Source organism: Astyanax mexicanus, chromosome 23, assembly GCF_023375975.1.
Source record: "Astyanax mexicanus isolate ESR-SI-001 chromosome 23, AstMex3_surface, whole genome shotgun sequence".
In the NCBI taxonomy this organism is placed as follows: domain Eukaryota; kingdom Metazoa; phylum Chordata; class Actinopteri; order Characiformes; family Acestrorhamphidae; genus Astyanax; species Astyanax mexicanus.
In genome coordinates this window covers 15,421,005-15,444,138 of record NC_064430.1, presented here as the reverse complement: position 1 = coordinate 15,444,138, position 23,134 = coordinate 15,421,005, and the positions used below count along the sequence as shown (strand labels likewise).

At 40.9% G+C, this 23,134-nt stretch overlaps 1 protein-coding gene across 1 annotated transcript in view; it reads left to right on the top strand.

Moving 5' to 3' along the window:
• Positions 1 to 23,134, top strand: part of otog (otogelin) — a 74,760-nt gene that overhangs the window by 11,543 nt on the left and 40,083 nt on the right. The window contains exons 9-23 of the mRNA XM_022668178.2: positions 672 to 802; positions 3,308 to 3,414; positions 4,130 to 4,239; positions 5,253 to 5,378; positions 5,617 to 5,725; positions 6,291 to 6,337; positions 6,549 to 6,694; positions 7,720 to 7,852; positions 7,958 to 8,135; positions 10,391 to 10,515; positions 11,450 to 11,662; positions 11,874 to 12,039; positions 19,037 to 19,111; positions 19,223 to 19,266; positions 19,507 to 19,672. Coding sequence (XP_022523899.2) covers positions 672 to 802; positions 3,308 to 3,414; positions 4,130 to 4,239; positions 5,253 to 5,378; positions 5,617 to 5,725; positions 6,291 to 6,337; positions 6,549 to 6,694; positions 7,720 to 7,852; positions 7,958 to 8,135; positions 10,391 to 10,515; positions 11,450 to 11,662; positions 11,874 to 12,039; positions 19,037 to 19,111; positions 19,223 to 19,266; positions 19,507 to 19,672 — 1,876 coding nt within the window. The remainder of the gene's footprint in view (positions 1 to 671; positions 803 to 3,307; positions 3,415 to 4,129; positions 4,240 to 5,252; positions 5,379 to 5,616; positions 5,726 to 6,290; positions 6,338 to 6,548; positions 6,695 to 7,719; positions 7,853 to 7,957; positions 8,136 to 10,390; positions 10,516 to 11,449; positions 11,663 to 11,873; positions 12,040 to 19,036; positions 19,112 to 19,222; positions 19,267 to 19,506; positions 19,673 to 23,134) is intronic.

Sequence of the window (23,134 nt, the reverse complement as noted above, 5' to 3'; positions counted from 1 at the left end):
TACACACCTCATTTTGAGACCACCACACCTATCAGCGTAGATATATTCACAAGCAACGTTGCTATTTAAACAACGCTGGAGCAGGGCTTGAAAATAGACTGTTCGCTGGGTATAAGATAAGAATGTGCATTGTGAACCACCTTGTGCAGGGTGTAATATAATATTTTTGTTGCAAATGTACTATTTTGGTTTAATTCTGTGATTACACTTGCAAAAGGTTTTTAGAACTCAGTGGTTGTCAGTTAATAGAGGTCTAAGTGTATGTATGTTTATCCCAAACTGTCAGGGTTTGGCACAAGCAGTTGGATGGAAAATACACAATATAGGCTATTAGAATAAATATGGTAATTTCATATGCACGTATATAAGCTGTTAAATTTGCATGTTACATGGGACTATGTAAAGTGCTTTATGAGTATTTCTTTGGAAACTGTAGTCTTGTTTGTTCCCCCTGCTGCCAATCCTTCTTAACTTATACCTTTGGATTTAAAACGACTGAAAACAAAGAAGTGTTTAATTGAAATTCTGCCTTTAACTTTTTAATTCAACTCATGAAATCATGGTAAATTTGTCAAAGAAAATGTTTCCTCTTGGGTTTGTTTCTACATGTGTGCTGTGTTTATGCAGTTGGTGGTTCGGAATTTAATGTTGTGCTTTAATGGGTGTTTCAGGTGTGTTCACAGAAGATCTTGCTATGTTTGGTAACAGTTGGGTGGAGGAAGAGCCACAGAAGGCAACATGTTCAATGATTCCATATCTGTACCCATCTCCATGCTCTGGACAGGATTCTCATGTTTTATTGGTATTGTGCACAAAAAAACACATACACATAAAATGCCTTCTGAAAGTATTATAGATAATATATTTGTTTAAATTTATGTTTACTTTATTGTGTAACTATAAATTAACAATTGTATTATTTTAACATGCTTTATATATACACCCTATTTGTGGACCAAGAACCCATACATTTCAGTTACAATATTATGACCACCTTCTTGTTTCTACACTCTCTGTCCATTTGACCAGCTCCACTGATCATATAGGAGCACTTGATAATTTAATAATAACAGTCTGTAGTCATGTATCTGTTTCTCTGCATATTTAATTATCCTTCAATGGTCAGGACACACAGGACTACCACAGGTCACAAGTTTTGTTTGGGTGATGGATCATTCTTAGCACTGCAGTGACACTGACATGGTGGTGGTGGTGTGTTAGGCTAGAGATATGCATGATGTTTGGCCATGTGTTTGCATAAAGATAGTGGTCTCAGATTTATTTCACATTTCAACATGTAAACTTAGCACATTTCTCCTCTGACACATGTGAAGTCAGCCACCACCTCTTTTACGAACTGTTGCTGGTGTAGTATTGCTGTGTAGCATCACTGCATGCTCGGGGGAAAGCGCAGCAACTCGGTTCTGATACATCAGCTCACAGACGCCTTGTGCTGAGTGACATCACCCTTTGGCGTGATGTGGGAAAAGAGAGCACCATCTACCCACCCAGAGAGAACAAGCCCAATTGTGCTCTCTAAGGGCTCTGACTGCCAATGGCAAGCTACATGACCGGGATTCGAGCAAGCAATCTCCCAATCATAGCTTTTCTGAAAAGGTTTGCAGTGGCAAGGACACTTCATACAGCTGTTCCTGCATGTACCAAACTAATGCATGATACATGAGAAAGCCATCATGCCTAGGCGAACGCGTAGTCAACAGCAAGTATATTTCTACCCTTAGTGTGTGTTGCCTTGGTATGAGTGGATCAGACACAGCAGTGCTGCTGGATTTTGTAGACACCTCAGAGTGAGAATAGTCCACCAAGCAGATGAGCAGCAGCAACAAATGTGTTCATTTTTCATTTACATAGTGAATTAGCTAGGTAGGACTGTCTAAATGAGTGGACAGTGAGTGTACACAGTGTTTAAAAACTCCACCTGTATCAGGACACACATTAACACACCAACATCATGTCAGAGTCACTGCAGTGCTTAGAACGAATGACCCACCACCCAAATAATACCTGCTCTGTTTTGGTCCTGTGGGGTCTGTACAGGACCATTCACAATACCTTGTGGTGCAGGTCTAAATTTCAGTGTCATGCAGGGCAACAGGCAGATACCTTATCCTGTGTGAGTGTAAAAAATCCTTCAAATTATTATATGGTCTGTATTCTAAATGTTTGCCACTCAACCAGTTACATGAACAGTAAATGCATTGTGCTGATTATGCTACAGAAATTCTAAAGTCTATAGATGTGGAGTCATAATTTATTTATTTATTTTTTTTTTATGACATTTAATAGCTAATTTGCAGCAAAGCATAGACTATCAAAATAAACATTTTGGGTCCGTTAGCCCGACAGATATAGACAGTAAATTTAAACAGTACATTTTGAATTGGATTTTCCATTGAAAGGTATATAAAATATAGTCTAGGCTCAACTAGGCTTAATACTTGTTGCTTTGTGTTTATTAAGACATAAACAGCATGTTTAACGCTAAAATGGTAGCCTACAGTTGACTACCTACACTGGGTAGCGTGTGGGAATAGGCTAAAAATGTCAGTCCCACACAGACCTCTACATCAAAGCACCAAGTATACTCGTGAGAGATGCCACAGGTAACTTTGAACATGATACATGAACCATGATTTACCTGCTTCAAAGTGAAGTTTATTTGGAGTTTACATTACACAGAGATCTGCATAAAACTGGCCTGTATATCGACTGAAGAAAGTAGTTTTGGATAAAAACTAGATTTATGGCACACAAACCAGCACTACACATACATCAAGAAAAATATGAATAAGAAAAACGGTGACAGTTATCGTGGCAGTGGGGATCCAATGTGGGGTTGAGGCTGAATGTTTCTACAGGGCCACTAAAACCCCTAACTTTTGCTGATTCCACCCTCAGATCAAATTATTTGGCTATAAAATGGGTGGGAGGAGTAGTTTGGGAGGGGCACTGGGTGATGTATGGGTTTAGAGATTATTGATTGATTAATGTGTATATTGTGAATGTCTGCGTACTAAAGTACACAAAAACATCGTCCTCGCCTATAGCACAGTTGAACCTGTGAGGGCGCTGCAGAGGCTGAAATTACCACAATAAAAGTGTTTTTTAAAGGTTAGGAAAGGTTTACAAAAAATGTTTTATTATGTTAAAGGAACACATTTCAGCTATTATTGGAAAAAATAGGGTTTAGGGTTTAGTGGCTCATAAACTTTTAGAAGCAAAATAATACTGCATACCACTTACACATCTTTTTTTAATAATGTTGAACTCTGCATCTTTATTACAGAAAGTGGAGGAAGTTTGTGCAACTTTACTGAAAGAGCCATTTAAATCCTGCCATGAGTTTGTCAGCCCATATTCATATATGGCCAGCTGCTCAAATGATCTTTGCCTGTAAGTAAAACAGCATGCTAAAAATGAATGTACCACTAAATATATTTTTTTTCATCTTGCATCTTGTCAGTGTGTCTAATATTTCTTATATACTTAGGAATATTGTAAGATAGAATGTATTGTATTTTGCAGATCACTTTGACTAGATAAAATGGATTGAAGCTAATGTAAAAAAGTTAATGTAAAACATTGACATATTTAATTACCTTACAACTAACTTGAGTTTGAGTTACACAAACACCGTATACACTATTTTGGCATGCCAAAAGTCATGTGAAGTATGTAAATTGATCATATAGTTATTTTAAGGGACATCTTGGGAACACCCATACCTATATAAGTTGTGAGGTGTTATCTTGTCAGTTATGTTGAACGCTTATGTTGAGTCCTGATAGTGGGTCCCAGATGGATGGGACATTCCACTTCTTAATTTGTGGAGGAATTTAACATTCCTTTGTTCATAGTGTACACTGTGTCACGTGTATACCTGGAATATGTTGTAGAAGGTAATACCACCCACAGCTTTTTTAGCTTCTATGAGATATTTTTTCAGAATTTATGAGACAAGATAATAAGTTTGTGTTCCATGACATGTGGCTTGTCCATTCATCCAGTAACCATCTCCAGTGTACTTGTACTGCTCACAGTTTTCTTTTAGAAATGCACTACTGCAGTTATGTGCCCATGTCTGCTGTTGTCTGATTCCTACTGCTAGGTCTGGTCCCAATGGTGATGTAGTTTGCCAGGTGTTCACAGAGTATGCAAGAGCATGTGCCCACGCCGATCACCCATTAAACAAGTGGAGAACGCATGTCCCTGTGTGTGGTAAGTTACACTGGAACATGTGGATAGATTTTCTTAATGTAAACAGTTAATATGTATTTCATTTCTTTGTGTTGCACTGAAATGAACATGTTTGTCCAAAAAAATAACTTTTTTCCAACAAAACACCCATTTACAATATTTTATAAACATGGCAACAAACAACTATACAGTGCTTCTACTACAATTATATTTGCAGAGTAAGCTCACACACTTACAAACCCTGTCCCTACTGAAAACAATCCTACTGTATGAGTAGTGCAACACTGCAATATGACCTAAATTAAATGATTTTTTGTTTGATTTATTGTTCAGTAAAAATTATTTTGTCATTTTGGCCAAATATTTCGGGTTGCCAAATATTCAGTGCATCCATATTTTTATATTTTTTTGCATGTTTACTGTTTTTCCTGAAATTGATTTTAACATTCGGTCACATTGGCTTTTTTAAATATTTTGACTTTGATCATTTTAGTTTTTGTGTGCAGTACTAGTCACAAGTTTGGACACACCTCTTCCTATTCTTTTATTATTTTTACATTGTAAATTTAATACTGAAGACTATATTAAAGCTATACAGGACCACATGTGAAACTATTCTGTAAACAAAAAGTGTTAAACAAACCAGAATATGTTTTATATATTAGATTCTTCTATTTTGCCACATTCAAATCTGTTTTAAGGACAGATCTGCACACTCTTGGTATTTTAATCTCAATGTCTTCATGAGTTGGGAGTTGTGTAACCTGGAACAGTTTTCTCAGCGTCTCCTGGAGAGTTCCTGGAGGTGCTGAACAATAGTTGCTGCTTTTCCGTCATGATGAGCTCCAGCTCATCTATCTCAAATCACCATCTCAGTTGGGTTTAGGTCAGAGTTTGATGTCTTTAATATTAGTCTACAAAGGAAATAAGGAAAAACATTGAATGACAAGGTGTGTCCAAATATTTGACTATATATGTATTATATATAATAAAATATGGAAATCTAATGTGAGAATTGTTTGTTTTTGGTGTAGGTGTTGAGTGTCCTGCAGAGCTGCATTACAGAGAGTGCATCCCATGTTGTCCTGTGCACTGCCGCACCGAACAAATGTGCATTGACAGCAAACTGCAGTGTCTGGACGGATGCTACTGTCAGGATGGTGAGATGTTGGACTTTTATTTGTTATTATTATTCTACTTCATACAGAGCATTCATTTGGTGCAATACCTTCAGTCCTTTTTCTGCTTGTACCTGCCAAACTTTACTTTTAGGCTTTTTTCACATTTATCAGGCTGAGATGACCCGAATTAAATTTTTGCCTTGAACTACCTGACATATGCACTATGTGATGTATATAATCAGTTATCATGACTTTGCTTGTGTTTGTGTGTTGACAGATCTGATATATGAAGATGGATTGTGTGTGAAACCATCAGATTGTCCCTGTGAGCACCGTGGAATGCTCTACCCATCAGGGCACACCATACAGGAGGAGTGCAACAACTGGTAAGATGTGTGATTAGTACACAGTATATCAATGATTAGTACACATGATTTACACCCCTTAGTACACATTAGTTCCCACACAAACAACTAAACAACAAGTAACACTATATATATATATATGTAATGTACACCACTGAAATAAGTACAATTCAATGTAGATGCACTTTGCAGGTCAACAGTTACTGGCTATAACCAGTCCTTGTGATGTATAGTTTGTCAGCCACCCTCTATCTCTGTCAGTGCTTAGGCATCACCATAGGACTAGATCTGGGGATATTTTTATATAGTCATAGCGTGTCACAATTTTGCAAACAATATCTAATTTATTGGAAGTCATATTGCAGTGTTTCTTATAGCATTAAGTGGCAGCAGGCCCACATTCCTTCCCCGGCAATGCTGCATTTGTCAAATGTCATTTGACATTTAAGCAGTTATGTATTTCCACACTCTACCTGCATACATTAAACATAATAAAGTATATATAAACACATATAATGCTAGGTATCAGTTGAATACCTTGAATACCAGCCTAAAGCTTGAATATTCTCATGTTTCTGTCTTTCAGCACATGTAGTGGTGGTGCATGGAACTGCACAGAGCAAAAGTGCCCAGGTGAACTCTCTATATACTTCTTGATTGTTTTTATATTGTTTATTTATTTTTTTATAGATGAAATCGAGTAAATGCTGTTTAAATGTTTTTAATTACATTGTTTTTGTTAATATCGTAATGTTAATTTGTTTTTGTAAAAGAATCACAAAAATTAAATGTATGATGTGTTTAATTTAACTAATAAGTTTGTTCTGTTTGTTGGATCATACAGGGGAGTGCTCTGTTACAGGAGATATGTATTTCCAATCATTCGATGGTCGGGTTTACACATTCCTGGCTACATGCCAGTATGTTTTAGCCAAGAGCCGAAACTCTGGCGGGTTCACTGTGACGATCCAGAATGCACCGTGTGGTCCTGTAAGTCTCCCAGCACTGTCATCATAGACATAAATCACACACAAAGTGTAGGTACTTAAAGTGTGGTGTGTAAATATTTCAATATTTAGAAAGCACTGGTTAGATATAATACACAAATATATGTGTATTGAATATATCACAACATTAGTCTAAATATATAATAATGATAATGATAACAAAATAATTCATTTATAACTTTATATTCCTTTATAACTGTATATCATTCCTTTATTCCTTAATAACTGTATATTTTTTGTGCAGTATTTTACAACATTAGTCTAAATATATAATAATGATAATAATACAATAATAATTCATTTATAACTTTATATTCCTTTATAACTGTATATAATTCCTTTATTCCTTTATAACTGTATATTCTTTAGTGCAGTATTTTAATGGAGATAAAGATGAAAACTTTTAAGTGCCTTCATGTACTGATAAAAGCCTCTGTAGCTTCAAAACATGAAAAGCCTCTAGAGATAGAGAGATCCTCTTTCTCAAAGCTTCTGTCTCCTAAACCTCACAGCTGATGATGGTAAAACTCAGCATGCAGAGAACGGCCTGGTGTTCTCTGTCACCTGCCTGGAATCTGAACAAGCCATTCAGCTTATCTGTGCGTCAGAATGACAGAGCCAAAGACTTTGTAGTGTAGAGTTAGAAAGAGAGAGACAGAGAGAGAGAGAGGAAAAGAGAGAGAGAAGCATTTCAGCAAAGTGACTGCTGAGAGATGTGTGTTTGGGCAGACTGCACCTGTTGGTGGCGTCTGTAGTGCTCATGAATGAAACGATTCAGACTTGGGCGTGGGTTATCTTCATGTGAACAGCTCACACATACGCTCAAATTCCTTCACAAGCTCTTCCCCATAAATGCCTAATTCCTGAACTACATAATTGTGGAATTATCAGAAATTGAAGCATTCAAAATGATATGATTACAAATAATATGTCTGTCTGTTCAGCTTTTCTTCAATTGTGCCTTGAATTGCTTTGTATGTCTGTCTCTGTTGTGTCTGTGTAATGTAGAATCTGGATGGAGCTTGTATTCAATCAGTAAACGTGGTCTTGAATGAGGATCCTCGTACTGAGGTCACACTCAGCCACAGTGGGGAGGTATTCATGGCCAGCCAGTTCCGTATCTCTCTGCCATATTCTGACGGTAACACACTGTTCTTTTTGCCCAGGATCAAGGCAATAAATCATTATTTGTGTATCTGCAGTGATTCACTTCAGAGTTTGCTTGTTTTCCTGTGTGTATTTGCAGATGTGTTTCAAATCCAGGAGTTGTCATCCTTGTTTGTTCAAGTGAAGACTTCGCAGGGCTTACTGCTGCAGTACAACTGGAGAGAATTCCGTCTCTACCTGCAGCTTGGGGAACTGTGGAGGGACGACACAGTGGGGCTTTGTGGTACCTTCAATGGCAATATACAAGATGACTTTCTGTGAGTGTCAGGCAATTTTTTGTCTTTAATTGACTTTCTGTTTAAAGTCCAAATTCAGTATTTTAGTGTCTGTTATCTACTCCTGTAGTGATTATGAAAAGAATGTTTACTAAATGAAATATAAATGAATTACCATAGTGTCTGTTTATGGATAAATTCCCATACTCCAACAAAAAAGCCAATCAGCTTGCTGGCTACACCAATATCATGGTGCTAGTATGGAAACCAACGTCCTTATAGGGAAGTCTGTTCATTTGGTGGCCATCTTTGCAATGCCATCAGACAGTTTTTTGCCTATCATTGGAGATCTGTGCAAGCGCAGTTGCCAGAACACGCAAAGAAACCCTGCCTTTTTTGCATTACTTAGACCTCTCTCTGACTCAGCTGAGGAGGAAACACAATGATGAGTTGAATTCAAAGTTCTGGTTGTTAGTAGTCATGGTTGTTTTTAACGATACCAGTGGTCAGACCAGGTCATTTAAGGCAGTTGAAGGTAGAACAGTTTAATTCTGCTTGCCAAAAAAGTAGCAAGTCTCAGTTTCATCCTCTTTTCTTCAACAGTTTGTATTACCTGGGCTGTCAGATTAATTTAGCCAAATTTGAATATGGATTTAAATCTGTGTGCTTACGTTTCCTTCAGACTGATGCAAGCTAGTTTTAGTAGGTCAGGCATTTGGTTGCAAGACGCATTCATACCATTGTATATCTTCACACTTCTTCCCATTACAGTAAAGCATAAAAATTACACAATCTTAGTTACCTCTTATCTCTGCTGTTGTGTGACAAAATCCAGTCTTTGCACAAAATTCAATAAGTGAAAATGCCTCCTCTAGGCCAGTCTAATAGGCGGTTTGGCAAAAGAAACCTTTTGGCTAAAGATGACTAGAGGGATTTGGGGCAATTGCAAATGATGTAATGGACGTTAAACAGGTTTTCTTCAACCCACGAGGTGTTAGGAGGTGGTGAGTAACAAGGGAAGGATACATCAGCAGCCAATCTGATTTTGACTGGGGGTCGTGCCCTTGTAGCTTTGTCCCTGGAAGCCAGAATTCTTGAGCAATCCAGGGCAACCAGTGTAGTCTTTCACAGTCAGTCCCTCTCTTACTTTCTCCCTGTCTTTCTTTTTATCCTCTTTGTCAAGTAATTGACTGACATTTATCTTGAATTTGAGGATGTTTGTTGTTCAAAAAAAGATTTTTCCTATTTATCGATTATCGATAGCTATATAGCTGTACTTCACTTCTAATGGATATATACATACAGTGATTATAAGGAAGAAGGAAGATAGAAGTATTGGATATTTAAAATAAATCTTTAATATTGAAGTACAAACAGTCTTTAAAAGAATGTGAGATCAATAAACATATGCAATGTAAAATTAAAGGGTATAAATAATTACTCCCTTTAAATTAACTGACCTTATTTAACCAAGGATCAAACGATCAGTGCTAGTATTTCACAATTAGTGAAATACAGTTCAGCTGAGTGCAGGAAAGGTCTCTCAAGTGATTGCAGCATAAAAGCATCTGTCTAGAAGGTCCAGTAACTTCTTAATCTGTATTTCTGTCTACAAACACTGACTGAAGACACAAGAAAACTCCACACATCATTTATTGTAGAGTATAATTCAGAGGATAGACAGAGAATTAAATCTGAACTACATTTTATCCAGAGGCATATGGAAGAGTCCAAGCTCCGCTAGAAGAAAGATCTTTGGTTTGATTTGACCAAAATGGAGCTTTTTGGTCATCACCATTGTCTGAACACCACACCATAAACACACCATAGGTAGAGTCTAAAATAAACACAGTCTGATTAAGTCCACAGTATTTATTTTCTAGACAATGTTTTAGAGCAGTTAGCCAAAGCTTCACACAAATGCTTTAAAGACCAAAGAAGGTTAATGGTCTGGAGTGGCCAAAATTCTTAATCCAAGAGAGAATTTTCAGTAAAGAAAATTGCAGTGTCCAGATGTACCAGCTTGATTGAGATCCATCCACACAGACTCAGTGCTGTTATTGCAGCCAAAGGTGCAGCTACTAAATACTGTCATTTAGCTATTATTTTTTAATCAATTACCAAAATAATTTTCAATTATATTGAAAAAAAAATCTAAAATATTAAGATATTTTGCTATTGTTGCAAAAAAGGAGATGAATATTTTTATACCACTGTAAAATATGATTTTTGATAAATTGCTGTTTTTATTATATCCACATATGTACCAACTGTAGTTTTGTTGTTTTGGACTCTAGAGCACCCTCAGGCATGATTGAGAGCACTCCACAGTTGTTTGGGAATGCCTGGCGTGTATCATCAGCATGTGTGCCACGGCCAAGTTTACCACAGCTCGACCCCTGTGATACTCATCAGCAAGCAGGTAACTGAAACTCACATAGATATACACACTCTTTTCATATATTAAATAATAGCTCAATTATTTTAAATGGGGGATAGACAGATAAAACATGAACATTTGTTGAATACTGAATACAAAACATTTTCATGTATTTTACCACTTTTTTAATAAATCAAGTAGCCTAAAGGCAATTTGTTTTACATTGAAAAGAAAAGGCTATGTAAAATATGTATTGGGAGAAGAAACACTGCCTATATACAGTTCTGGAAAAAAATAAGAGAATAAATAAGTTTCTGAATCAGTTTCTCTGATTTTGCTATTTACTGTATAGGTATGTGTTTGAATTAAATGAACATTGTTGTTTTATTCTATAAACTACGGACAACATTTCCCCCAAATTCCAAATAAAAATATTGTAATTTAGAGCATTTATTTGCTGAAAATGAGAAATGGCTGAAATAACAAAACAGGAAAAGAGCCTTCAGACCTCAAATAATGCAAAGAATTTATATTCATAAAGTATTAAAAGTTCAGAAATCAATATTTGGTGCAATAACCCTGTTTTTAATCACAGTTTTCATCCATTTTGACATGTTCTCCTCCACCAGTCTTTCACATTGCTTTTGGATAACTTTATGCCACTCCTGGTGCAAAAATTCAAGCAGTTCAGCTTGATTTGATGGCTTTTGATCATCCATCTTCCTCTTGATTATATTCCAGAGGTTTTGTTCAATAGGTGTCATTGTTCAGTATAAATTATTATAAATAAATCTCAGTATGTGATATACAAATATCCAAAATAAAATTGACTATTATTGGTTATTATTTAATACTCATTAGTAAATGCATTCAGACCCTGTGTTTAATACTTAAAAAGGTAGAGTACATAGTGTAAATTAACTAGTAAGATACATTAATGGAAGCTGTGTTTGTGTGTGTGTTTGCTTGACTTCAGCCTCCTATGCTGTGGAGAAGTGTGAGGTGTTGATGCAGGAGGTATTTGCTGTGTGCCATGAACACGTGAGTCCAGTGGGATTCCAGTTGCAGTGCCGGGCTGATGTGTGCAAGTGTGGAACGCCGTGTCTTTGCTCCGCCCTTGCCCACTATGCTCGCACCTGTAGGAAACATAACGTCATCATCGAGTTCCGCTCGCATGTGCCTGACTGCTGTAAGTCTCTGTAAAATATGGGGGTTAATTCTATGATTTAAAAATGCATATTATTACATATTCAATTTATTTTACTACCTCTTACACCAGCCCTAAATACGCAGTTATGTCTTGAAAACATTTGATATGGATATACAGTAAGTATAGTAAATTGTATAATTTCTCCGAAAAAAAAAACAGTCCCATGATGCCATCTTTGTGTGTTTTGCAGCTGTGGCATGTCCAGCAACAATGGAATATGGTCTGTGTGTGTCATCATGTCAACGGCGCTGCCTGTCTTTCTCAATGCCACAGTCATGCGGAGACGAATGTGAAGAAGGCTGTGTGTGTCCACAAGGAACATATTACAGCACACACACACACTCCTGCGTTAAAAGGTACAGTGACAGACATCACTTATACACACGTACAGCAGCTCTACAGTGAAATGACACATATTATTAAACAGTTTGGCCATGTCTCTTGGAATCTAATCTAAACTGCACTGACCACTGGGATGAGTGTTTTGGGGCCTCCTGCATTGAATGTGGATGTCATTTCTGCCAGATCTGCTTTTAATTTCGCAGTAATAAATCAATCCACCTTTAAAAAACACATACTTTTGGGAAGTGAAATGATCACATTTAAAGTCAATACATCTTTTTTCAGTCTCACTAAGTTTTAAGTAGTTTTAAACTCAAAATAAGCACAAAAGGTCACCATTCAAGTTATTCTTATTTTTGTATCCAAATTTAAGATACAAAATCAGGGATTATTACTTGATTCAACTGTTACTTTGGATTTTACATTTTAAGGTTACCCCTTTGGCAGATTTTGTTTGCTTAGTAAAAGAGTATACATCTCAGATTTTTATATATATATATATATTGTGACGGTCTAGGCACCACCAGTGTGTGTACACAAAGACAGGGAGACCAGTTTAGCCAAAAAGAAAGGACCCTGAAGGGTTGTTTATTGGTCTAATCAGCCTGCTTGGGGGAAAATAGAGCCACTAAAACATGTATGCAATCAGTAAAGGATAGAGGGGGTGTATGTGCTGTGTTGGGTGCATGTGATGGTCAGTATAGTGAAAAAAAACCCAACCAAAATACTATCCCCAACTCAGAGCAGTCAAACAAACAAAAATGGAAGCCTCCACACTCCTGTGTGGGATTCCAGGACAGGAGCAGACTTGGTTTAAGCTTTGGTGAGGAGGCGCCGTCCTCCTATGTGTCTCTCTCTCTCTGGGAGTCTCTTCAGGAATCTGTATTAGAGAGAGAGAGGGAGAGAGAGAGATGGAGAGGGCGTGCAGAGGGAGAGAGTAGCCCACGTGCACCAAAAGTTACCAGGAGAAAAAGAAGACAGCGTTAGTGGACAAAACGGGCATGGATTCCCCGTCTCACTCCCCTCTCCCCTCTGACTGTTTGCTCCTCTTTTATACTCTGTCTTCCCCTCTCCATGCTCCTCACTCAGCCCTGTCATTAGTGCTGGCCAGGCGTGGGTGATCAGTGTGGCCCCACCCCCCTGCTGCCTGCTCACAATCTCTGCTCATCTCAGCAGGCTTGTTTTGGGAGTCTTGGCTGTTGTCGGCTACCTCAGATGGGCTTGCGGTATCCCACACCTCACATACCCCCCCCCTGAGACTGCAGTCAGACTCCAAAACAACTCCATTGTGCACAGGAAGTCTGGAGAGGGCGTCTGCGTTGAGGTGCTCAGACCCTGGCCGGTGCCTAACCTGGAAAGCAAACTCCTGTAATGCCAGGAACCAACGAGTGACACGTGCATTGGTGTCCTTCGTCTGGGCCATCCACTGTAGAGGGGCATGATCTGTGACCAGGGTGAACGGCCGGCCTGTAAGGTAGTACCTAAGTTCATGGACTGCCCATTTGATGGCTAGTGCTTCTCTCTCCACCACGGCATACCTCCTCTCTGCTGGGCTGAGCTTCCTACTGAGGAACAGGACGGGGTGTTCTCCATCTGGATAGAGCTGGGCCAATACCGCTCCTAGTCCAACTTCTGAGGCATCCGTCTGTAGGACAAAGGGGAGGTTAAAGTCGGGGTTACGTAAGACAGGGGCTGTGGTAAGACTGTCCTTGAGGGCCTGGAATGCCACTTCAGCTTCGGGGCTCCACAGGACCTGGTCGGGCTGGTCCTTCTTGGTGAGGTCAGACAATGGTGCAGCCAGCCTTGCGAACTCTGGTACAAACCTCCGGTAGTAACCTGCGAGGCCTAGAAAAGCCCGTACCTGGGTCTTGGTGTTTGGTCTGGGGCAGTTTCTGATGGCCTCCACTTTCTTTTCTTGGGGCCGCAGCAGTCCTTGACCAATACGGTAGCCCAGGTATTGGGCTTCCTTTAGGCCCATGTAGCACTTCTTGGGGTTGGCCGTGAGCCCCGCCTGTCTGAGGGTGGTTAAAACTGACTTTACGTGGCGGAGATGATCTACCCAGGTCTCAGAATGGATGATTACGTCATCGAGGTATGCTGCTGCGTACCTTAGGTGATTGCAGAGGGTGACATCCATTAGTCGCTGAAATGTGGCGGGTGCCCCATGTAGACCAAACGGGAGTACCCGATAGTGCCAGTGGCCAGAGGGAGTGCTAAATGCTGTCTTCTCCTTGGCAGAGGGTGTGAGGGCGACCTGCCAGTACCCTTTGGTTAGATCCAAGGTAGACACATACTGGGCCTTGCCCAGTCTGTCAATGAGGTCATCAACCCTTGGGATGGGGTATGAATCAAACTGGGAGACAGCATTTAGCTTTCTGAAGTCATTACAAAACCTCCAGCTGCCGTCCGGTTTGGGGACCAGCACTATTGGGCTGCACCATGGGCTCTTGGACGGCTCTATCACGCCCATTTCCAGCATCTTGGTCACCTCCTGCTCTACCACTTGACGTCGGGCTTCTGGTAGGCGATAGGGCCGCTGTCTGACTACCTTGCCGGGCTCGGTTACAATATTGTGTTGGACCAGGTGTGTGTGTCCTGGAGTGGTGCTGAAGAGCTCCGGAAACTGGGACAACACGCTCTTCAATTCTTGTCGTTGCCTGGGAGTTATTTCTGAGCCGAGCTCCACCTCGGCCCAGCTAGGTTTGTCTGCAAAGGCCGATACCAGTGGCACGGGTTCAACCCACTTCTTCAAAAGGTTCACGTGGTAGAGCTGATCGGGCTTCCTGCGTCCCGGTTGGTGGATGCGGTAAGTGACATCTGAGACCTTCTCTTTTATAGTGTATGGGCCTTGCCAGCTGGCCAGGAACTTGCAGGCTGTTGTGGGTACCAGGACTATGACACGGTCACCCGGTTGGAACACCCTTACTTGGGCCGTCTTGTTGTAGGCTCTCTGCTGACCCCTTTGTGCCGCCTCCATATGTTCTTTCACCACTGGCATGATGCGGTCAATGCGGTCCTGCATGCCTTTTACATGTTCAATGAGGGACCTGTGGGGGGAGGGTTGGCTCTCCCAGGCTTCCTTCACCACGTCGAGTAGACCCCTGGGTCTTCTTCCATATAACAGTTCGAAGGGAGCAAAGCCGGTTGAAGCCTGGGGTACTTCTCTCACTGCAAACAAGACGTAGGGGATCAGGAGGTCCCAGTTCCTCCCGTCTGCATCGACCACCTTCTTGAGCATCCGCTTAAGGGTCTGGTTGAACCGTTCAACCAACCCATCCGTCTGTGGGTGGTAAATAGATGTCCTGATGTGTTTTATTTGGAGGAGCCGGCAGAGTTCGGCCATCAGTCGGGACATGAAGGGGGTCCCTTGGTCGGTTAGGATATCTCGGGGTATGCCGACCCTGGTGCAGAGGGTAAACAACTCCTTTGCAATTGCTTTTGAGGTGGCTTTCTTAAGGGGAATGGCCTCTGGGTATCTGGTGGCGTAGTCTACCATTACAAGTATATACTCGTGCCCCCGGCTGGACTTGGGAAGGGGCCCTACTATGTCTAGACCCAACCGCTCAAACGGGGTTTCAATAATGGGAAGAGGGACTAAGGGGGCCCTCGGCGGGCTCACAGGGGAGGTGAGTTGACAACGAGGGCACCGCTGGCAATGGTTTCTTACTTCTGCTCGGATTGATGGCCACCAGAAACGGTCACTAATGCGTGCCAGAGTGTTTTCATAGGCCAGGTGAGCCCCCAAAGGGTGTCGATGGGCTAGGTGCATGATTGCATCTATCTTGCTTCTTGGAACGACCAGTCTGTCCACAACTTGTCCATGGTGTACGGCATGGTAGTAGAGCCGGTTGTTCCATACGCAAAAGTAGTTAGTGGGAAGGGGGGCAGGGCCTTGGCGTTTCCCATCTATGACCCGGACATTCTCCCAGGCATGTTTAAGCCTGTCATCTGCGAGTTGCTCCCGCACAAAGTCATTGTCCGCCTGCACCTGCCGATAAAGAGAAGACAGTAGGTTAGGTCTAGCGGATGAGCAACTGTTACCTTCAGAGCGACTGTCTTCATCCGGTTGGGAGCGGGTGGAGGCCACACAGGCCAGCCTGGTCCTACGTTGGGGCCGATGCACTTGAGAAACCCCTCTGGCTTTGGGGCGGCCTTGGTCGAATCCTGGGTAGTCCCTACCCAATAGCAATGGTACTGGGAGATCTGACACTAAGCCCACAGTGAGGGTCCACTCATTTCGCCCGTCCTGGATGTGTGCACGAGCTGTTGGCACCGTCTTAACATCCCCATGAACACAGGCGACGTCCAGCGTTTCCTGCTGTGGCTGGAGCCCAGGAAGACAGGATGGGCGGGCCAGGGTGACTGTGCTACCAGAATCCCAGAGGGCTTGTACTGCTTGACCGTTCACCTTTATGGTTCTGGTAGGACCTTGAGGGGGGTGGGACCTGTGAAAGGAACAACCCGCCAGCCATGGCTTTCCGGAGCGCTGGGGTGGTTCCGGCTCTGAGGGCATAGGCTCATCCCTGGGACTACTCCGTGTTTCCGGCCACCTCTTGGGATTTCCAGGTCGTTGTTCAGGTCGGAGAGACCCCCTTCGCCCGGGGTCTCCCCGGGGAACCGCTTGTTCCCTTTTTGGCCATGCAATAGTGGTCTCCCTTCTATCTGTCTTGTTCAGGGCTAGGGCCGCTTCGACACACTCTGTGGTTTCCACTGTCTCTTTGGCTGACTGAACCCCTCTGAGGGCAACGGCCTTTCGGAGCTCTGGAGGCAGCGCCCGCACATATCGGTCCACCGCCACCTTCTCAGCTACTTCTTCAGGAGTGGATGTCCCTGGCTCCAACCACCTACTGGTGAGGCGGAGTAGCATAGTCATTTGGTTCCTGGGTGGGACCCCTGGGCGGTAGGTCCACTTGTGGTGTTCGATGGCCGCCGCTGATGGACTCATTCCCACCCTGGCAAGTATCTCCGACCGAAGGGCACAGTAGTCCTGCGCTTCCTGTGCTGTGAGCGCTTGCAAGGCCAGCAGAGGCTCTCCTGACAGGAATGGGGCCAGGATACTCGCCCACTCTTCCTTGGGCCAAAGCTCTCGTTCTGCCACTGATTCAAACATGTGGAGGTATGCTTCTACATCATCAGTTGGGGTGAGCTTGGTCAGTAGGCGGTGGGCGGTGCTGCGGGCATCAGGGAGGGGTACAGCACTAGCTTGTTGGCGGAGGGTGTTGATACCCTGCAGTGCATCCCGGAGGCCTTGAGCCAGCTCCCTGGTAGTCTCCTGTTGGTGGGCTGCCACGGCCAGTAATTGTTGCAGGACTTGTTCCATACCTGCAGTGTCAGAGACAGAACAGACAAAAGAGAGAACAGGGGACTAGATGCTAGTCTCCTGGGAAAGGGAAAGAGAAGAAAAAAAAATTACTTTAAAAATTTTTTTTTTTTTTTTTTTTGTGTCACCCCCTGGTGGCGCTATGCCCGCATCCTCCACCACTGTGACGGTCTAGGCACCACCAGTGTGTGTACACAAAGACAGGGAGACCAGTTTAGCCAAAAAGAAAGGACCCTGAAGGGTTGTTTATTGGTCTAATCAGCCTGCTTGGGGGAAAATAGAGCCACTAAAACATGTATGCAATCAGTAAAGGATAGAGGGGGTGTATGTGCTGTGTTGGGTGCATGTGATGGTCAGTATAGTGAAAAAAAACCCAACCAAAATACTATCCCCAACTCAGAGCAGTCAAACAAACAAAAATGGAAGCCTCCACACTCCTGTGTGGGATTCCAGGACAGGAGCAGACTTGGTTTAAGCTTTGGTGAGGAGGCGCCGTCCTCCTATGTGTCTCTCTCTCTCTGGGAGTCTCTTCAGGAATCTGTATTAGAGAGAGAGAGGGAGAGAGAGAGATGGAGAGGGCGTGCAGAGGGAGAGAGTAGCCCACGTGCACCAAAAGTTACCAGGAGAAAAAGAAGACAGCGTTAGTGGACAAAACGGGCATGGATTCCCCGTCTCACTCCCCTCTCCCCTCTGACTGTTTGCTCCTCTTTTATACTCTGTCTTCCCCTCTCCATGCTCCTCACTCAGCCCTGTCATTAGTGCTGGCCAGGCGTGGGTGATCAGTGTGGCCCCACCCCCCTGCTGCCTGCTCACAATCTCTGCTCATCTCAGCAGGCTTGTTTTGGGAGTCTTGGCTGTTGTCGGCTACCTCAGATGGGCTTGCGGTATCCCACACCTCACAATATATATATATATATATATATATATATATATATATATATATATATATACATATATATTTCAGTTACATTGTGGGCATTTAACATAAAGAACTTCGGAAATAAAAAAAAAGTCCAGTCTGTCAGGCCTTGCTTAAACATTTCTTGTCATAAGCACGCTGGCCAGTACTCAGTCTCACTTACAAGATAGCACCTCACAACTTATACAGGTTAAATCTCCTGAGTAGATAAGCACACCTGTACTAAAATACTGAATCACAGTAGGGTTGGGCAATATTATATCGTATACAATATAACGTGACACAGAAATATCAAGAAATTAAAAATCCATATTGTGATAATAGGGCTGTTCTGTCTTAAAAGTAGTCTATTATTTACTGTGAAGCTTTAAGTGTATTTATTGTATAATTGTTTTAGTTTGCAGTTTATATGCATGCACTAAATATTCTGCAATATTATTTGCTGCATTATATTATTTTATGCTGTATTATTTATTTTGCCACATTATGATTATACTGTTATACAATTATACTATATTCCTGAAATGAATGAATTATTTTAGTTTTACTATATCACCAAGTATATCGTTATCGCAAAAATACCCTGAAATATCGTGATATTATTTTAGAGCCATATCGCCCACCCCTAAATCACAGTGAATTGCTGTGTTTTATTAGTTTGATAGTAATATTATTACTCATTGCGTAGTGTAATAGATAAATATAGTCATGGTTAACCAGGTGTGGTATTCTGACTAAGAATAGGTTCATGTAATGTAATTTGTTTGCATAGGAATGAATGCCCATGCAGTTTCCTTGGGACAGATTACTCTCCTGGAGATGTGATCATGACATCATCGGGTGTACAGTAAGATTATTTCTATTAATTAACCAAAGTGTAAGATTACACTTTTTTCTGTTTTATTGCATTTTGTTTAATTACAGTAATTGTGATATTGTATTATTTTTCTCTTGCTAGAATTTGTCGAGATGGACAGATTGTCTTACAAAGCACTATTACTGGTGAGTGGCATTTTTATAGAGTTAATTGTGTTTTAAATAGAGTTCACATTTTTAGACATGTGGTCGATTAGTATTTGAATTAATTTGCATTATTTTGCTATAAAATAGTTAGGCCTGTGAGAGACACCAGTGATACCTGCTACTATTTATGGTGCCCAGTGTTTGCTATTGGCTTTCATCTCTTCTTTATTTTAAAACTGTATGAAAATGAAAGATACTTAAGTATGTTTTTTCTCTCAGATAAATTGTGCCCTCCTGGGCAGATTTATGAGGACTGTGGGAATATGGTGGATGGACCGTCGGTTAGTAAAGGTTTAGCCTGTGACCGCACCTGTGAGTCATATCTGCTCAACCTCACCTGCTCCACGCATGAGCCCTGTGTTCCTGGCTGCGTCTGTCCCACAGGGTAAGTACGCTGATGCTTCTACTTCACTTCTACTTCTACTTTGTGACAAAATATTTTTGCATTGTTCTGATACATTTTAATTGACACATTTTTTATTTTTTTTATTTTTTTTAAACATGAAATAAAAATTATACATTACATTACATTATGGCATGTACAGTGGCTTGCAAAAGTATTCTTAGCCCTTGAACAAACAAATGTCTTTGTAGGTTTGCAGTTGTACAATACGTTTTACCATTGTTGGATGCTGGATTGAACAAAGCTCCTCAGCATACTTAAAGTGTGTTACATGTTTTTATAACCTAACCTTTAAACTTCCAAAACTGCTTTAAACTTCTCCACAACTTTTATCTTTGATCTGTATGGTGAGTTTGTTCACTAGTGTTCTCTAACAAACCACTAAGGCCTTATACTGAGACTAAATTACGCACAGCTGGACTACATTAACTAATTAAGGGACTTCTGAAGGCAACTTATTGCAATGGATTTTATATAGGGGTTTCAGAGTGATAAACACACTTGCACATAACACTTTTCAGATTTTTATTTGTTTAAAATTTTGGAAACCATGTATCATTTTCATTCCAATTCACAATTGTGTGCCAGTTTGTGTTGGTTTATCACTTAAAATCTTAATAAAATACATCTAAGTTTGTGGTTGTAATGTGACAAAATGTGAAAAAGTTCATGGGGAATGAATACTTTTGCAAGCCACTGCATATTTTTAAATCGCAGGTAATCCAATGAAATATTTAATTTACAGTAATAAAAGCCATTTCACACAAAAGTGGAGGGCAATTTTATTTACATCTTGCTTTGATTGTTGAATTGATCCTTTGCTTTGATTGATCCTTGAAAAAGGAAAAATGTGTTTTTATTGTTAGACACGATTGCCAATTGCTATTTTATTAAGTGCATATAGACATAGCTCTTGGTTCAGTCTATAAGGTTAATTGACACTGCTCTAATGACACAGAGAGCTGCTTTACCATGGGGAAAGAGAACATTAGCTCCTTTAATGTGGCACTAAGCACTTGTGGCAGCAGTATGGACTGTGAAAAGAGTTCTTTACTGTTGTCGTCCACTTCCTTCTCCTCCCTCGCATCAGATTCCCAGTAAAGGCAGTGGAGAGTGCCTGACTCCTGCTTTGCCGATGGGTTTTTGTCAGGTGATATGTTTAATGCTGATGTCGACAGAAGCACACTGAGGTTAAGTGCCATAACATGAGCTTAGCTTTTAGCTTAGCCACCCTCAGTCACAACAATGCGATAAGGCTGCTAGCCATCGGCTTAGCTGCTGCTATCCCACATGAGTTTATGACATGTTTTTATTACAACCTATATTTTAAAAACTCAGAATAAAATAATTATGAATCCATATTTTATTTACAATAGAGCATAGAACTCATATTAGAAACTAAAGGTGAGACATTTTAACATTTCTTAAAACTAACTCATTTAGAACTTGATGGCAGCAGCACATCTCTGAAGCAAAAATGAGCAGAGGTTCACTAGTCTGTGACAAACTGTCAAACAATTGCACAACAATTTTAGAAAAAAGGATTTGATCAACACATAATAAATTAACATATGATTTAGAGAATGTGGAGAAAATCCTTTGCACAAGAGACAAGGTAGACAGTCAGTACTGGATGCTGGTGATCTTTGGGCCCTCAGGTGACTTTAAAAACAGGCCTGATTCTGTAAGGGAAATCACTGCATGGGTTCAGATACACTTGTAAAAATCATTTTGAGATGATTTGCTGTCATCTGATATGTGTTGGCCTACGAGATTTGTAAATCACTGCATTCTACTTTTATTTACATTAATTCACATTTTACACAGCATCCAAACTTTTTTGGAATTGAGGATTTATAAATCTAATGGTGTTTAATGTATAGCTTATATTTAGCATAGCACATGTATACTAGAAACATGTGGGTGTATAATGAATTTTTTAACATTTGCTTATTCTTTGTAAAAGGAGCTATATTATTTATTTGATTAGACTTTTTGAGATTTACCTCTCCATGATGTGCTTCTGATTTGTTTCAGTTTAGTTAACAGTGTTTGCTTCCTGTCCACTGAATGTTGAAAGATTCAGACCTTTGGAGAGCAACAGAGGTCAGACCTCTAGAGCCGTCCAATTACAATTGCAAATGTAAAGTCAACAAAGAGAGAAAAATCCCGCTGAATATTCATCAGCGTGGTGACTAGAATGAGCGCAGAGAAACGGAGATGGAGGTTGAGGAGCTAGACTGTACACAGGGGGGTTGTGATATTCACGATGGCTCTTGTGTGTTTGTGTGTGATTCACCTATTCTTGACTTGTTGACCTTTTAAGAGGAAACCTATCACATAGTGGCACCATGGGAATGAAATCTCAGCTCTGAGGCTCTGTCATGAGTGTTTAATAAGTTCCTGCAACTCGATAGTTTGGCATCTGGACTGGAGTAAATATGACACAAAGGCCCCTTATGCCAGAATGGGAAACATGCTGGTGATGGTATTGATAAGTCTGGAACTGATTAAAGGTGCCATTGATGGTTGAGCATTACATGATAGAGCATTGTACGACCTGCACAGTGAAACGGATCGCTGCATTATGAGTGCATGATGATGCTGATTATCATGGAAGTACACTAGATGAACAAATGTATTGGGACACATACACCTTATTAGACTTGGTCCCACTTTTGTGGCTATTACAGCTTTCACTATTTTGAGAACTCTTCTTTTAACAATGTTTTGTATTTATGTTTTGTCTTTGAGTGTGTCTGGACAAGGAGAGCCTTTGTTAGGTCACACTCTGAAGCCCTTGCTTTTAATCTCCACTGTAGTTTATCTACAGTACAGTTTATCTGACTCTTTGGCCCATTTTCTGTGCTACAACTGAGCACTCTCGCCGCTGTTCGACTCATTGGTCTGTTTTTACGCTCTACACCTGCGCATTCTCGCCACATATAGACTCTTTGGTCCGTTTTCCGTGCTACGACTGTGCACTCTCCCCGCTTTTAGACTCTTTGGCCCGTGTTCTGCGCCACAACTGCGCATTCACACAGCATATAGACTCTTTGGCCCGTTTTCTGCGCTACAACTGCGCATTCTCGCCGCATATAGACTCTTTGGCTGTTTTTTTAGAGCTACAACTGCGCATTTTTGCCACATATAGACTCTTTAGGCTGTTTTTGCACTAGAACTGTGCATTCTCGCCGCTTTTAGACTCTTTGGCCCGTTTTCTGCGCTACAACTGCACATTCTTGCCGCTTTTAGACTCTTAGAAGTTTTCTGACACATATCCTTTAAACTTTAAATCTCACATTATAAAAACCTGCGGGCCAACTTTAATTTTATTTTCTAAAAATTGCGGGCCATTTAAAAAAAGGAAACGGGCCGCAAATGGCCCCCGGGCCGTAGTTTGGACACCTCTGATCTAAAGGGTGTTTGATTGAGTTGAGGTCA